This window comes from Typopeltis vanoorti, chromosome 10 (genome assembly GCF_054136105.1).
Source record: "Typopeltis vanoorti isolate ZY-2024b chromosome 10, IOZ_Tvanoo_1.0, whole genome shotgun sequence".
NCBI lineage: Eukaryota > Metazoa > Arthropoda > Arachnida > Uropygi > Thelyphonidae > Typopeltis > Typopeltis vanoorti.
In genome coordinates this window covers 138855303-138870758 of record NC_143558.1, presented here as the reverse complement: position 1 = coordinate 138870758, position 15456 = coordinate 138855303, and the positions used below count along the sequence as shown (strand labels likewise).

Below are 15456 nucleotides of genomic sequence, written 5' to 3'. Positions count from 1 at the left end.
ATTTGCAAGACACATCGTATGCAAATCCTGGGAGAACGGAAGCAAATATTCTCGATGGAGCGTTCGCTATTCAACGTCACCACCCTCTTCAAAGAAGTAGGGCTCAATCATACCATGGCCGGAAACAGCATTTTCTTGTATGTTGGTCATGCAAACTAATGATTGCATGACCATTTAGATGGAAATGCCCTTCGTCCGAGAACCAGACATTATGGAGGATGAATCTTCATAGACATTAGCCAGTACGAAAGCAAAGTATTCTCTCCGTGGACCATTATCCATTCTGGTAAGCCCTGACCCACTTGAATGACGTACGAAAAGGTACCCAGCTCTAAAGGATTCTCTGTAGTGTTCGCCTCGGTGTCCTAAGTTTTACTGCTCTTTGGCGGTGACTGAGTTTCGGAGAATGTAACATTTGCTGTAGCACAAGGCCCGTGATTCTTATTTGTGTTAGCAGTTCGTGGTCAACATTTTCAAGGTCAAGCAAACATTTGATTAATATTATTTAATTATTTAATTTTGTAATCGTTTATTATGTAATCGTATTGCATTAATGTTTCTCTTGTAATAAAAACAAAACAACAATTGGAGGTTTTCTTATATTTTTGTTTTATAATCCATCAGGGAAGATATTTAATTGTTTGCCTCAGGACGCGATTCAATCTGTCGACGGCCCTGGAAGGGGATGTCGAAGTTCAGCACTATTTTTTTTTCCTTCTGCGCCATACCGTATTAGTAACACAATAATGAAAAGAACCGATAATGTCAATATATACTTTGCGAATTGCAATTACTGCCTAATGGCTATTTATTGATCTCACGTTTACGAATTCAGACAAGAACTAGACAGTATTTTGCATGAAAACAGTTGTGGTGATATTATCTGGCGACATAAATATTGATTTGTTAGCTAACATTTTTTTTCTCTGGATTACATTGACATATGGCCATGTACAGGCATAAACGATATCTAAAACTTCCAACGACAGAATTCAATGGTTGACCATCTTGTTTCGACCATACATTGGTTAAGACAAAAAGTGCAAGTAAAACACAAATAATGAAGCAATCATAGATCACTTTCCAGTAGCCATCAAAATCAATTTGCATTTATTATCCAAAGACAAAAGATGACAGCGTCCAGTAGCCTGAATAAACTAGAGGCCACTAAAACATAAATTAAGCACAATTTTCTGGGAGCAGATAAAATATAAAACTAACGTTGACAATGCTTACTGTGAATTCATTAATATATTAAATAACAAAATAGATAATCGAATTGCAATTATTCAAGTAGAAGCTAACGAAACTACAGAAAATACATGACATAATACATTGCACAAACTCAGAGATAAGATGCACACTTAAAAATAGCACGGATAGTATTCACATAGTATAGCTTTAAACATAATAAAAAGGTAAACTATATACTGAAAGAAGGAAATAATACGATTAATGCCAAAAAAAAAAACATGGAAATTTATAAATAATATATTCCTCCTGAAAGATTTGTGATTTTTGTTGATTTATTAAGTGTTTTCTTAGATTTAAATACACAATTAGATAGTTAGTTTTTTAATTGTGTATTTGTAGTATATTATTATAGTTTTTTAGTGTAATTATTGTACTAAAGCATTTTATAACATAATTTCAGAAATATTATTAATTTTTACTATTCTTAAAAATGGCGCCGAAAACTCGTCGTAACAAGGCGGTGACTAAAGCTAAATTGTTGCTACTGAGGAGAGCGTTTGTCCTGATGAACAAAAGGACTGTTGCAGTGATGATGATAATTCATCTGAGGATACGTTGACATTAAAAATAGCTCGATTAAAAGAAATTATTGTAGTTTTGACAGGATAAGAAAAAGGATCAGAACAAGAACAGGCAGGAAAATACTGAACTTGGTAATCAAAATATTAATAATAACAAGGTAAGTCAGTTAATATTTAAGAAAAAAGAGGTAATATGGTATGGTGACACAATTTTAAAATTTGTGCTTGCCGAGAGATTCACCACTTCTAGTTTCCCGGGAGAGAAAATTAAAAATATGACAAACGTAATTGAAAACCAAAAAAGAAATGATAGTGCTGGTAGGTACTAATAATTTAAGCGGTAAAAAACATAGTATGAGAAAAGATATGAAAGGTCTGTTGGAAGAAGCGAGAAAGAAATGTGAGAGAGTAAAAATTGTACCATTACTACCCAGATATGATAGAACTGAGTTAAGAAGGAGGGCGATGATAGTAAATGATTTCACGCGCACGCTATGTAGAAGATATGGATGTGAGTTTTTAGGCGAGTGGGGTGTATTTGATGGCAGAAAACATTTGTATAAGAAATGGCCTGCACTTGAATTCATTTGGCATCAGAAACCTGGAGAAATTACTTCTTGGTATGAGACCTAATGCAGAGATTCAGGGAAATTAGATCATCAAGGGAGAAATGGGAAAAAAATGTGTGTGAAAGTTCAGCTATGCAAACGTGATATAGAAATTAATGCCTTCGTGGTTATGTATGTGACGAAGGAGTAGAAAATATGCGTTGGTTCGGACCTTTTAAGTATGTCTGGGGAGTGAAAAGAGAAAATTCTAGAACAAGACCAAATAGATTGCATATCTAATTATAAGAATAAGCTGGGTTAATTGAGTATGTCTATACACAAATGCCAGGAACATTAGAAAAAAAGAGGTTGAGTGTGTTGCTTTATTGAATACGATGTAGCCTAAGATTGTTGGCATTAGTGAGATCTGGATATCAGAATCAGATATGTTAAGTGGGAACGAGTGCAACGGATATATATATTTTTTTTATGATTGACAGAAGAGAGAGGACAGGAGGAAGAGTGCTACTAATGATATCAGATAACTTAAGTCCAGTTAGGATAGAAATACAAGAAAACAATGTTCCATGTAGCGGTGATTTGAGTCCATCTGGTGTGAAGTGGAGGTTAACAGAATTAAATATATGGTGGGGTGTTGCTACAGACCTGGCGACTCAGTTGTAGGGAACGAAGAAATGCATCGCCAATTTAGCCTTTTGAGTACCAAGCGAATGGTCATTATGGACGACTTTAATTTTCCAAGCATTGATTGGGTAGAAGAGAAATCTCATGATAAGAAAGAACAGGAATTACTGAGTTTATTGCAAGACAACTTTCTCAAGCAGCATGCGAAAGAAGGAACTCAAGGTCAAAGAGTGTTGGATTTGCTCATAGCGTCAGAAGGTATCTTGTCTAGAATATGGCTATTTTACCACCAATTGGTGACTGTGATCATGCCGTACTTTCTTGGGAAGTATCTACTTATATTGCAGCTCCGATTAAAACATGCTACATGCTGAACTACAAAGCTGGAAATTATAATCAACTTAGGAGAATCCTATCTTTGGTCTCATGGTATCAGTTACTGAATGGAAAAAATGTCAGCAATGCATGGGAATCTTTGAAAAAGTGCTTGAATGAGGCGGTATCTCAGTGGATCCCTAGTGTTCGAATAATAAATAGGTTGGGAGTGAAATGGATGTGGAAACTTATTAGGCAAGAGATCCACAAGAAGAAGTTGATGTGGAAAGAATATCGTGAGAATAAGAGTGAGAGGAGTTATGAAATATATAAAGCTCGGGCCAGTAAAGAAACGAGTATTGTGAGGAAAGCTAAAACGGAGTATGAATGGAAATTGGCCATGCAAGGTAAAGGCAATCCAAAAGAATTTTATCGTTATGCCGCAAGCAAAAAAAGAATGAATGTGGAGGAATAACTTTATTGAATGCAGATGGTACACGAGTGTCGGAAGCTAAGGAGATTGTTCAGTTAATGAGGGCTCACTTTGCTAAGATATATCAACCAGGTGTATGTAGCATTCTGCATAGTGCTACTGCTACTTTGGATGAAGAGTTAGAGATTCTCGAAAATGAGGTTGAAGAGCTGTTGCATAACGTGGATAAGAATTTGACAATAGGGACAGATGGAATATCAGCCCGTTTGCTAAAGGAATGATCAGCTGAACTGGCTAGGCCTTTCACACATTTGTATAACTTGAGTCTCAGCTCAGGAATGATACCACAGGAATGGAAGGAATGTATGACAGTTCCATTGCACAAGGGTGGTGCAATGTCTAACTACCGACCTATTAGTATCTCTGGTGTGATAGCGAAGATTTTGTTGCATAAACTGTTGCATAAACTGGATAATATGGGATTGGAATATAATCTCTTGATTTGGATCATGGGATGGGTGACAGACAGATATCAAAAAGTGGGATCCAGTGTGTTTCAATAGCCAGATTTAATGTAACCAGTGATGTACCTCAGGGTTCAGTCGTTGGGCCATTATTGTTCAATCTATGCATTAATGACATCAAGCAGGGTCTATCCTATGTGCAGTTGTTTGCCGATGATACAAACATAGGCAGGGCAATCAGGGATGATACTAATATTCAGCAATTACAAAATGATTTGAATAGACTGGAAATCTGGGTAAGCGAAAATGGCTGTCGGTTTAATGTTGGTGAGCGTAAAGTTATGCACTTTGGCGTGATTAGAGTTCCAGCGGTATATTATATTAACAGGGTTATGGTACAAGAAACTGAAGCAAGGGATGTTGGTGTACTGTTGGATAAAATTTTAAAGTTCAAAGGTCACATAGCAAAAGTTGCAAATACAACTCAGAGGATAATTGCTATGTTGAAGCGAGGCTTGACATGTAAGAATAAGGAAGTCATTTTTCCTCTTTATAAGACTTTGATAAGACCACACCTGGATTATTGTGCGAAGATTTGGTCTCCTGGGTTCCAAGGGGATAAAGAAGCCGTGGAAAGGGTGCAAAGAAGAGTTACAAAAATTATATCCGGATTATGGGATTTAGATTATGAGGCCAGATTGCGAGTATATGGATTGCAGAATCTGGTTAACAGGAGAATAGGTGTTATAGCATTTCAACTGATGAAACGTTTCGTTGCATGGAAGGCGGGGAGAGAACACAGGGGCATCCATGGAAGTTAAGTTTGTTCACAGTCAAGAAAGGGGTAAAAGCTAGGTTTTTCTCCCAGAGAGCAGTAAGTGAGTGGAATAATTTGCCCTTAGGGGTAGTGAGTGCATCTAGTGTAAATGAATTTAAGGGAAGGTATGATAGCTGGTTGATGATTTCTAGTCTCCCTTGATGAGTCCTTGACTCCCTGGAGGCCTCAGATAATAATAATAATAATAATAATAATAATAATAATAATAATAATAATAATAATAATAATAATCGGTAAAACATCTGAGAACAGATAGTTCTAAAACTTATCACTGATGCTAGCAATCATTGACAAGAACTTAACCAGATAAATATAATAATGATAATAATGAAATAATAATAATGAAGAAACCAGTGAAAATCTTGTCAAAAGTGCTAACTTCCCATCAATAAACTGCACTGTTAAAAGAAATGAGAGCTCCATATACGTTTCCTACTTGCGAGAATGAAATCAAAATTATTATTATGAGGCAAAAAATTCTCCAACCGGGGGCACGTTCTTTTAATATCAGCATTGTGATTCATATTTATTAGATCCTTCACTTTCTATTTTTAATTTATTGCTGATTATGATGAGTTTCCAACAGAATTTAAGAAATTGTAATAATACCAGTTCATGAAAAGGAATGTTGAAGTGATCGTAAACATTATAGACCAATCTCTCTTCTTCCAGTGTGTCTAAAATATTCGAAAAAAGTAGTAAAATACATTCTATTTTCAGAATAAACATCTCCCACAAGAACGAGTTTTCCTGAAAGAGGAGTAAAGTGACTCGCATGCACTGCTGCACTAAAAAAACAATTAAAACATTTTTCAGGTTCCCACAGGGAGTAGGGATGGTCTCTTTTAGCCAAAAGCCCAAAAATGAAGTTGAAGAAACCGACTAATTAACTAACTCTTTGGAAATCCGATTTGGTGCACACATGTAGCGTAGTTTCTCTCGGAAACGCATGGAAAATTGTATAACTAACCTAAAATGTAACTGAAGAGTGTTTAATAGCCTTATTAATAAGGTCTTACAACTTTTGACTTCTTGTATATGAGAAATATATGACTTCTTCATAACTTCAACCTTTTTATCTCTTCTGAGTCTGGCTCCTACTGATGAGACCTCAATAAAGGTCAAAACCGGTCTGGATAGTGGCCCTTCCCATAATGTGTAGCATTATACACATTCGAAACAGTGTGGGTTTGCATTATGGGATACTAAGGCAATTGATGTGAAATCATTCGATTCTATATAAAGTGAAGTAAAGTGATCGTGAGGATAATTCAAGCGCAAAACATTGTTCTTCGTGCATTTGGAGAAAGGATTAAAACCAAGAATATAATTTCTTGGCATCTTTAATTTATATGTATCTCACACAGTGCGGAAACCTTACTCTCGAAACCAAACACGAAACTTTTTCGAAACATTTTATGCCTCGTACTCCAATAAGCGGGACGGTGATTTGATATCAGGTGAAGTAGTTCATTTCCTTCTTAAAGACAATCACAAATATCCATGCCCATGGTGGGATTTGAACCGCAGCCTATTACGCTAACCACTGGGACAGCCGGACCGAAAAGAATGAGGAGTTTGGGGAGACTTTCATCCAGCAGTGGACAAACACTGGCTTACAATCATGATGATCGTGATAAAGAAATATAATATAATATAATATATATATTAGAAAGAAATACATAGTGCAATAACGTAAGCACTATTAGTAAAAAAAAAAAAAAAAAACTTTGCCTCACCATGCACTGAAACAAACTGCATGCAAATGAATCTCATCTCCTACCTCATTCAAGATTAACGGTATGTATAAAACCTAATGCGAAAACTAGAATTACTGTTATTTCTTTCCTTCTTTCGTCGGTTATTCATTCTTCTGAAAGTGGCCTAGGACCACTTCTTAGAAAGTAAATTCTAAACAAGAAAGTAGTTATCGAAGTGAAACAGAATATTAGAGACTAATTAAGCCTACCATAATCGTTGATGAAAATGGTTTAGCAGGGTGAATGAACGGAATAATTGATAGAAATGGCATGTGAAGTGGATGCTCGTCCAGATGATTAAATAAGTGGAAAGAGAAAGAAAAACATTATAAAAATCGAGCTGCTTCTAACGTTAATGAAGGATCTGCAAATATATGCGGTGCATAAAGACATGTGCACAAATAATAAGCTAGAAAGAAAAGTTCGGTTTGTGAAAATACAAAATTCTGCGGTATGCAGTTTCAGTTTTTGACACTTTTTAAATGGGCCGGAAAGTCTGCTCTAAGTAACCGAAAATAATTTTTTTCAAGTCACTTCAGGCCACTAAGTAGTGCCGGTCTCACACTGGGCGATGAAATTGATTTTTCACCTAAAGATAGTCAGGAACATCCATGCCCATTTGCTGGATTCGAACTAATAGCCTGTTAATTGGAGAACGGATACGCTAACTACTTTTGTAACCTGGTCTCTGTCGTACCAAGTAGTTATCATTTCCGCTCTCCAACCAATATCAAAGTGAAACAGGATATTCGATTTTATATATATATATATATATATATATATATATATATATATATATATATATAGAGAGAGAGAGAGAGAGAGAGAGAGAGAGAGAGAGAGAGAGAGAGAGAGAGAGAGAGAGAGAGAGTCCAATCAAAATATTATGACTGCTATTTGAATAGTTCGTATGATCCTCCCCATCCTGCCATGAGGACTACTGCTATGAGACTCAATCATTTAAATTAAAAATTATAAGTGATATGCTAAGATGAAAAGAAGAATTGTTGTGAGAATTAATTCCAGTAGATCTGTGAGAATCCATGTAATTACGAATTCGAAGGCCTGTAAATTCATTATCATGTTAGGCGAACTTCTCTCGAACAACATCGCACCGTCGCAGGGTGCATTATTCTGATGAACACACTCGTGCTATCCGAGCTTGCCACAGTGGATAGATAACTTATAGCATTCATAATACAGTCTGGGTATTAGGAATCAAGTGATTCCCCTGGAAAACATCCCCCGCACCATAACGCTGCCAACCAACTTCCGGCTGTTTCTGTTGGGCCATGACAGAATAGTTGATTGTGACATATTGGGGATTGGGGGGGGGGGTTATAATATAATTTGAGTAGAATGTGTATATTATTAAGGGTAAATGAGAATCTGAAACAACTTGTGTGCGATTCGGTGATTATTTCAAAATCTTCTTCGCGTTTGTGCAATACGCCTCACACCATCAAAATACTATGAGGGTGGGAGGGTCGCATGTACAGTGCTTTCGACCAAACTAGAGCAAGGTTTTCCAGATGTCTGTGTGACATTTCTTCATATTTCCCTCTAAGTCATGATCCCTGAAGTTATTCTTAGTTTTTTGGTTCCCCTTTAGTTCTGAGTAAGTTCTATTTTCGAAAGAGGGTAGCCATACAAGCAATGTGACCAATCTAGTGAAGTTAATGGGTAATCATCTTCAAAATCCGAAGCTAACTTCAGTCAAAGCACTGAGAAGACAGTGAGTCTGACCTTACAGTGAATAATGAATCTTCGAGGGCAACACTGATACATGTTTCCAGATTTTTCAGATTGCGTTTGATATTTGGTCCACGTGTCGCACCACATAATGAAATTGGGACAAAAACAACTAGATAAATCGAGAGTTGCAAAGAACCCTATTGGTTTGTAAGGGATTCTTTTCTAAAATGTCCAAATTATTGCACAAAAGTATATCAGGTGACAGAGAATTCTGTCATTAATATTAGAATTTCCTGAGCGATGACTACGAATATAAAGAAAGTCTTCGACATTTTTTGGAATTCACTGAATGAATTGCAATGAATCTGCTGGACAGGTTGGTGGCTTGCATCTTTTTGCTGTTTACACGCAGGCAGGCCAACTTTTCTGAAAACTTTTATTAATTAAGAATGATTAGAAGTTTATGTTAAAGACACCAAGCAATTTTATAAGCTAGGTTTTTAATCCTTTTTCCCAAGTAAGCAAACAGACAAGTAAGTCAAGTTTGAGGCTGCATGTAGCGCAACACTAGGCAACTCGTTGTAAAGGTGGAATAAGTCTGATCACTTTCCTTAGAATTTTCCCCCTGTTGCAAGACACATTTCCGCAAGGAAATGTATAATGCTATGCATTAAGATAATGGTCACTGCCCATACCGGTTTTGGCCTTTATTAAGGTCTCGTCAGTGGGAGCCAGACCTAAAAAATGCCAAGGGTGAAGTAATACAGAGATTATAAATATTTTATCTAAACAAGTTGCCATAAGGTGCTTTGACCTCATTAAATAAAAATCTCAGGATGAGAGTAAGATGTAGAAAGTATTTTACCTTGGGTATACTACGTTAACGATACCAAGCAATTTTATAAGCTAGGTTTTAATCCCTTTTCCCAAGTAAGCAAACAGACAAATAATTCAAGTTTGCTCCTGAACATAGTTCAGGTCTGAGGTGACTCATGGTAAAGATGGAGTAAGTCCGATCACTTTCCTTAGTATTTCCCCCTAACGCAAAACACATCCCCTTGCGGAAATGTATGATACTATACATTAAAGGCAAGGGCCACTACTCAGACCGGTTTCGACCTTTATTAAGGCCTTATCAGTGGGAACCAGACCCAAAAATGCCAAGGTTGATGTAATGCAGAGCTTATAAATTTTATCTAAACAATTTGCTACAAGGTGCTTTGACCTTATTAAATAAAAATCTCAGGATGAGAGTAAGATGTAGAAAGTTTTTTACCTTGGGTATATATTATGTTAAAGATATCAAGCAATTTTATAAGCTAGGTTTTTAATCTTTTTTCCCAAGTAAGCAAACAGACAGGTAAGTCAATTTTGCGGCTGCACAGCTGATTAGAAGTTTAATTCCAAAATAAAGAAAACAATATTCTCTTTCAATTCCAGAAGGGAGTCTTGTCTTTGTTGGATTGAGTGTAATCAGATAAAATGCTCTCCATCAGTGAGATGAAGAAATATTGCAAAAGGCAATAATTTTTAGATCTTTCCAGTTAAAAGACTCAAAGCATTTAATTAGATCATAAATATCACGATATGTGTAGACTAGTTTGACTCCATCTCTCATTCAGTGAATATCATATCGATTATTTCATAGGATAGCATGAAACCATAGTGCACTTCTACACTTATTTTTTAGTACGTCGGACACAGAGATGTTCTAAATCTGAAGAAAAATATGCTCATTTAGGACTCGCTTGTGTCCTAAACCTCCTCCATTTAAAGTCTCAATGGATTATGCCATCACGACCTACGGTTCTGTTGGACGTCACATATTTGAAGAAGTATTCAGTTTCAGCCTAGAGGTAGAAAATTCAGAGCATCCCTGATCGACTCTTTCCGAAAAGAGTTGAGAAATTCATCAGCGACAGTTAAAATCTTTAGTAGAGTGGGAATATCTTTAACATGTATCCATCTAAGCAATACAGAATATCTTATAAATGTTCTGGCTAATGTCCAACACGAATGCTATAATTCTGGCTGATTGACTTGTGAGTGAGGAAAAACCTCGTGCTACAACCGTATGGGATACGCTGTGCTACTTTCAGTTGCTCCCCGACTGGAGAGAAACTGAATGCAACGTTTATTATATACACACTCGTATAGTAAAAAGGAACTATACCATGGATTTCCATACGCCCTTTCTTCGCTTAAGTCGTTATCTTATACCAAATAAACCATTCATTTCAGCTATTATAAATGATCAGAAGAGTACAAGCTTTGTTCGACCAGTCGAATTTTGTATGTTCACAAGCTAGTTAAATTAGCCTGTGAACATGTTAATTTAACTCCTATTAACGGGATTCGAACTCATTATTTCATTCCAAGATGAAATCTCTCATCTTGGGATGGAATAATGAGAGATTGAAATAAATCCCAAAATAATGAAATAAATCCGTGAGTGAGATAGATGAAATCTATCTTACTCGCTTCATTAAACCAAGAGAATAGTTTATGGAACTGCGAATTCCTGAAACAATCTGGAATCCTTTCTTCTATAAAGAACCTCTTCTGAGTATACCGAGGATACAATTGTTTGCTCTACAAATACAATATGAATCTTGAATGTATTCATTGCCAGGCGAAGAATAAACTGTAGCTTGTTTGCATAGTTAACGTGCTCCTGATTTTTTGTTTCCTGAAATATTTCATTTCACACACACGCACACAAAAAAAATTTTTTTTTTGAAGAGTAAATTTTAAATGACTTTAAACCGATTAAATATTAAATTTAATTATAATGATACAACTAGATTCAGCCTTTTACAGCCTTCTTCAGGTATCCACTAAAGGTAGAACACAGTAATAAAAATTGAAGATACAAAAAACTGAGAATTACAGGCAAAAAATGCAACACATAATTGAAACAAAAACGTTGTACTTTTCAAGTCGTTCTATCTAACGCGCTATTTTTGTTGCATGCGTGCTGACAGGTTCTCGTGAATGCCAGTATTGAACAACTGCAGTATCAGGGATGTTATAACTGAAATTGCTGTTCAAATGTTCAGGATTAAGGAGGATTTCCCTAAACTCTACGATTTTCCTTTCAAACTCATCACTACAGCGAAAAATGTTTTCAGATTTATCCCAGCACACTGAGTGACTCTGTAGATTATCGTGAGGATTGTTAGAGAAAAGAACATGACTGGATAGCGCAGATGCATGTGACCTTTTATAGGAGATGTCTCTCTTATGCTCATTAATACGCAGTTCAACAGATTTGTTAGTCTGTCCAAAATAAGGAATATTACAATCGCACCATAACTTGTAAACACCTGGATATTTCAGGTTATGATGAATAGGCTTCGGATGGCTTACAAGAGAACGGACTTTAGGGAGTGTAGTGAAAAACGTCCTGATGTTGTATATTTTTAAGGACTTTAGCCAATTTATTTGAGAGTGAATTAATGTAAGGTATTGAGATGCTACCTTTAAAAACAGTAATTTCCGTAGTACGTTGCCTAGGAGGATCCAGAAGAAATTTCTTAATTGTTTTTTCAAAATATCCATTTTGCTGTATCATTACAGCTGAAGAATACATACAGGGTGTTCGGGATAAATTTGACAGTTTCGTAAGGAAAAAGAAAATCTTCTTTGTATCTATTAAATTTAATGAATTGACAAAAAACATTACAGGCAGAGTTAATTACAATACTATCAACAAGATTTACTCAAAATAACCACCATTAGCATCGATCACAGCTTCAATTCTGCTTCGGAACCTCGAACAAGCTGATGCTACAGTCTCCCTGGGAAGGGCCGCAAAAACTGTTTTAATTTTATCTATTAACTGGGCTTTTGAATTACTGGAAGTGCGATTGGTGTCTTTTTCAACTGCGCCCCATACAAAATAATCCATGGGGTTAAGGTCTGGAGAGTTTGGAGGCCAAACATTTGGACTGGTGAAGTCGTAGAAATTTTCAGACAACCATTTTTGACTTTTCCCAGAGGTGTGGCAAGGGGCCGAATCCTGCTGCCATACATACGGCCTACCATTGGCTACCCTTGTTATCCAGGGCTTGACTACAGTTAGCAACTCCACGAACAAAGCCCGAATTCCAATGCCAGGGTTCTTCAACACCTGTTCCTGCAGATTTGCGAGGAATTCTGCTGTACGAACGCAATCAGATCGTCTGCTAGGGATCTTTCTTCTTGCTATATCCTCGTAGTCACCATTGCAAGTCTCTAGTTCATGCCTGATTGTTTTTACTGTATTCAGGGAGCATTGGGCAGCAGTCGTAATATCCTTATTTTGATGGCGGGCACGAATCATCATGATACAAGTTATTCTCTTCCATGATTCAGGTGGGTTCCAGCTATCCATCCTTTCTGACATCTTGTATATGAATGAAGAAGGGTCCAAACTTTTAAATGAAGAGAAGTGTGTGTTAATACATGTAACTTACGGAAAAATATAATTAATTATAAATATGTCAAATTTATCCCGAACACCCTGTATATATTTGTCGACTTCTGATCTATATACACACCTCATTAGCGTATACGTTTTATGAATTCGAACGAAACAATTAAAATAATACACTAAGCAATTTAATTGCAAGTTAAAAGTAATAGTGATGTCATAATAATACAGACCTTGCAGCTATCAGAAAATAATCCAGAGCTTCGTAATATTTTCCTTGGCTCTCAAGTGCGTGTCCAACATTATTGTACAGTTTAGCATTCCTTTGATTAACTTTTAGTCCTGCCATGAAGATGGTGTACTCACTTTTCCTGTGATATTGCAAAAAAAAAAAATTAACACTTATATTATATGACTGTTTTGCTCTTATATATTTGTTACTATAATATACCTATCGCTTGGCTCTCTGAGGCAGTAACGTATAACAGTAAAATATTCACCTATGAATTATGAAAAAATGCACGGTGTGCATTTTATCACGGTGGATAATGTGCAAAATATTAAGTCCATTTCACAATAAGTAGTAATGATTTAACTTCCAATAGCAGCTCCCTTGTTTCTGTTCATAAAAGGAAAGAAAGAAAGCAGTTATCAAAATTTCCCTAAAATATATTTGAATACATTATTTAATTTAAGGGATATTACATACCATATTGTTTCATAGACGAATTAGAAACTCAAAGAGTTTCATGCCGAGTATAGAAACTATATAAAGTTCGGCGAATCCAAGCATAAGCAAATACCTGGAGAGTGCAACACATAACCCATTTGGTAGTGCAACACTGAGACAACTCATAGTAAGGGTGGAGCAAGCTCTGTTCACTATTCTTGGTATTTACCCATAATGTGAATTTAGCTCCTAGGAGCTGTATTACTGTTCTACATTATGAGAGAAGGTCGCTACCCAGACCGGTTTCAACCTTTATTGAGGTCTCATCAGTGAGTAGGTAGACCTAGTTAATACCAAGTTTGTAGCGAACAGAACTTACATACCCTACTATAAAATTGCCAAGAAAGTGCCCTAATAAATTACTAATTATATGAAGAGCCAAAGGCTTCAATTCGGCGACTTCTTGGAAATTCGTATAGTAGGGTAAGTTCTGTTCGCTACAAATTTGGTATTATCTAGGTCTACCTACTCACTGATGAGACATCAATAAAGGTTGAAACCGGTCTGGGTAGTGACCTTCTCTCATAATGTTGAACAGAAATACAGCTCCTAGGAGCTGGGTTTCACATTATGGGTAAATACCAAGAATAGTGAACGGAACTTGCCCCACCCTTACTAAGAGTTGCCTCAGTGTTGTACTACCAAATGGGTTATGTGTTGCACTCTCCAGGTATTTGCTTATGCTTGGACTCGCTGAACTTTATATAGTTTCTATATTCGGCATGAAATTCTTTGAATTTCTTATTCGGCTATGAAACAATATGGGATGTAATATCCCTTAACTTAAATAAGTTCACGTCACCGAATTGAAGCCTTTGGCTATTCATATTATTAGGTATTTGAATACATTATTGACTAATTGAACCCACTGAGATTAAGTTTTTGGTGGGGTAGCAGAACTCAATTTATCGTTAAATAACACATGAATATGACATCCATATGACAAGGATAAATTTCAAAATGCACTGCTCGTAAAATTACGAGAATGAAATGATTTTCACAAATATTTCATCGATAAAAAATGTCTCCAAAAGCTAATATTTGATATAATAGAAATTCTGGCATGTAGGGTTCGAGTGTTCAACAGAAATGTATCCACCACTCAAGAGGTCTGCACACAGTGCAAATTACTCATGCCCACAAAAAAAAAACGGGTTGTGACCACATCAGTTCATCCCCGTTTCCCAATTCAATGCTCAGTGGATTTATCATATCTCCAGTACCTTCAGGATCAAGTCATCATCGTTTAGATGATTCTTTGAAATGGCAGCCGTTTGACGATTTAAAGCCGGACAGTACTAGACGAGGGTGGCACGTTGACTGATGTTTCTTATACCTGTCCGACGTTTCTCGCCTCCTCATTTCCTTGCTATTCTAAGTATTACACTGCTTTACCAAATTTTGTCCTGTTTCATCGCAAACTTCCCAGGTTGCATCGAATTTTCTAAGTGTGTTGTTACTTTTGTCAAGCAGCTCACATGCTTCCCTGATGAACATCATATATATTATAGTCATAAAATACTCGTGCAATGAGTTTGTTTTGATTTTCTATTTGTATTCAGATTCGTGTTCTTATTTGATGTACATATAATATCTCTTAGAGATTTTTATTATTTTTACGGCTATTTTGCCTGCTTCTGTTTAGGAGTGCCCATTTTTTTAATGTCATTGGCTTTTTACTAAATAATTCTTAGGGCATTGCAGATGTATTTTTAGAGACAAATATATGTAGCATAATAGAAGAAATTCGCACATATCTTTTCTTGGGTGTTGTTGCCCGTCTTTTTTCTGCGGTGTGCATACTTCTGCTGTTATTGTGTTGAAAGGGGTTGGTAATGC

The 15456-nt window shown here is 36.2% G+C and overlaps 1 protein-coding gene across 1 annotated transcript in view; it reads right to left on the bottom strand.

Annotated features, from left to right (window-relative positions):
• LOC150102834 (protein O-mannosyl-transferase Tmtc3-like) overlaps nt 1-15456 on the bottom strand; it is a 325416-nt gene that overhangs the window by 62173 nt on the left and 247787 nt on the right. The window contains exon 11 of the mRNA XM_090398748.1: nt 13121-13258. Coding sequence (XP_090254874.1) covers nt 13121-13258 — 138 coding nt within the window. The remainder of the gene's footprint in view (nt 1-13120; nt 13259-15456) is intronic.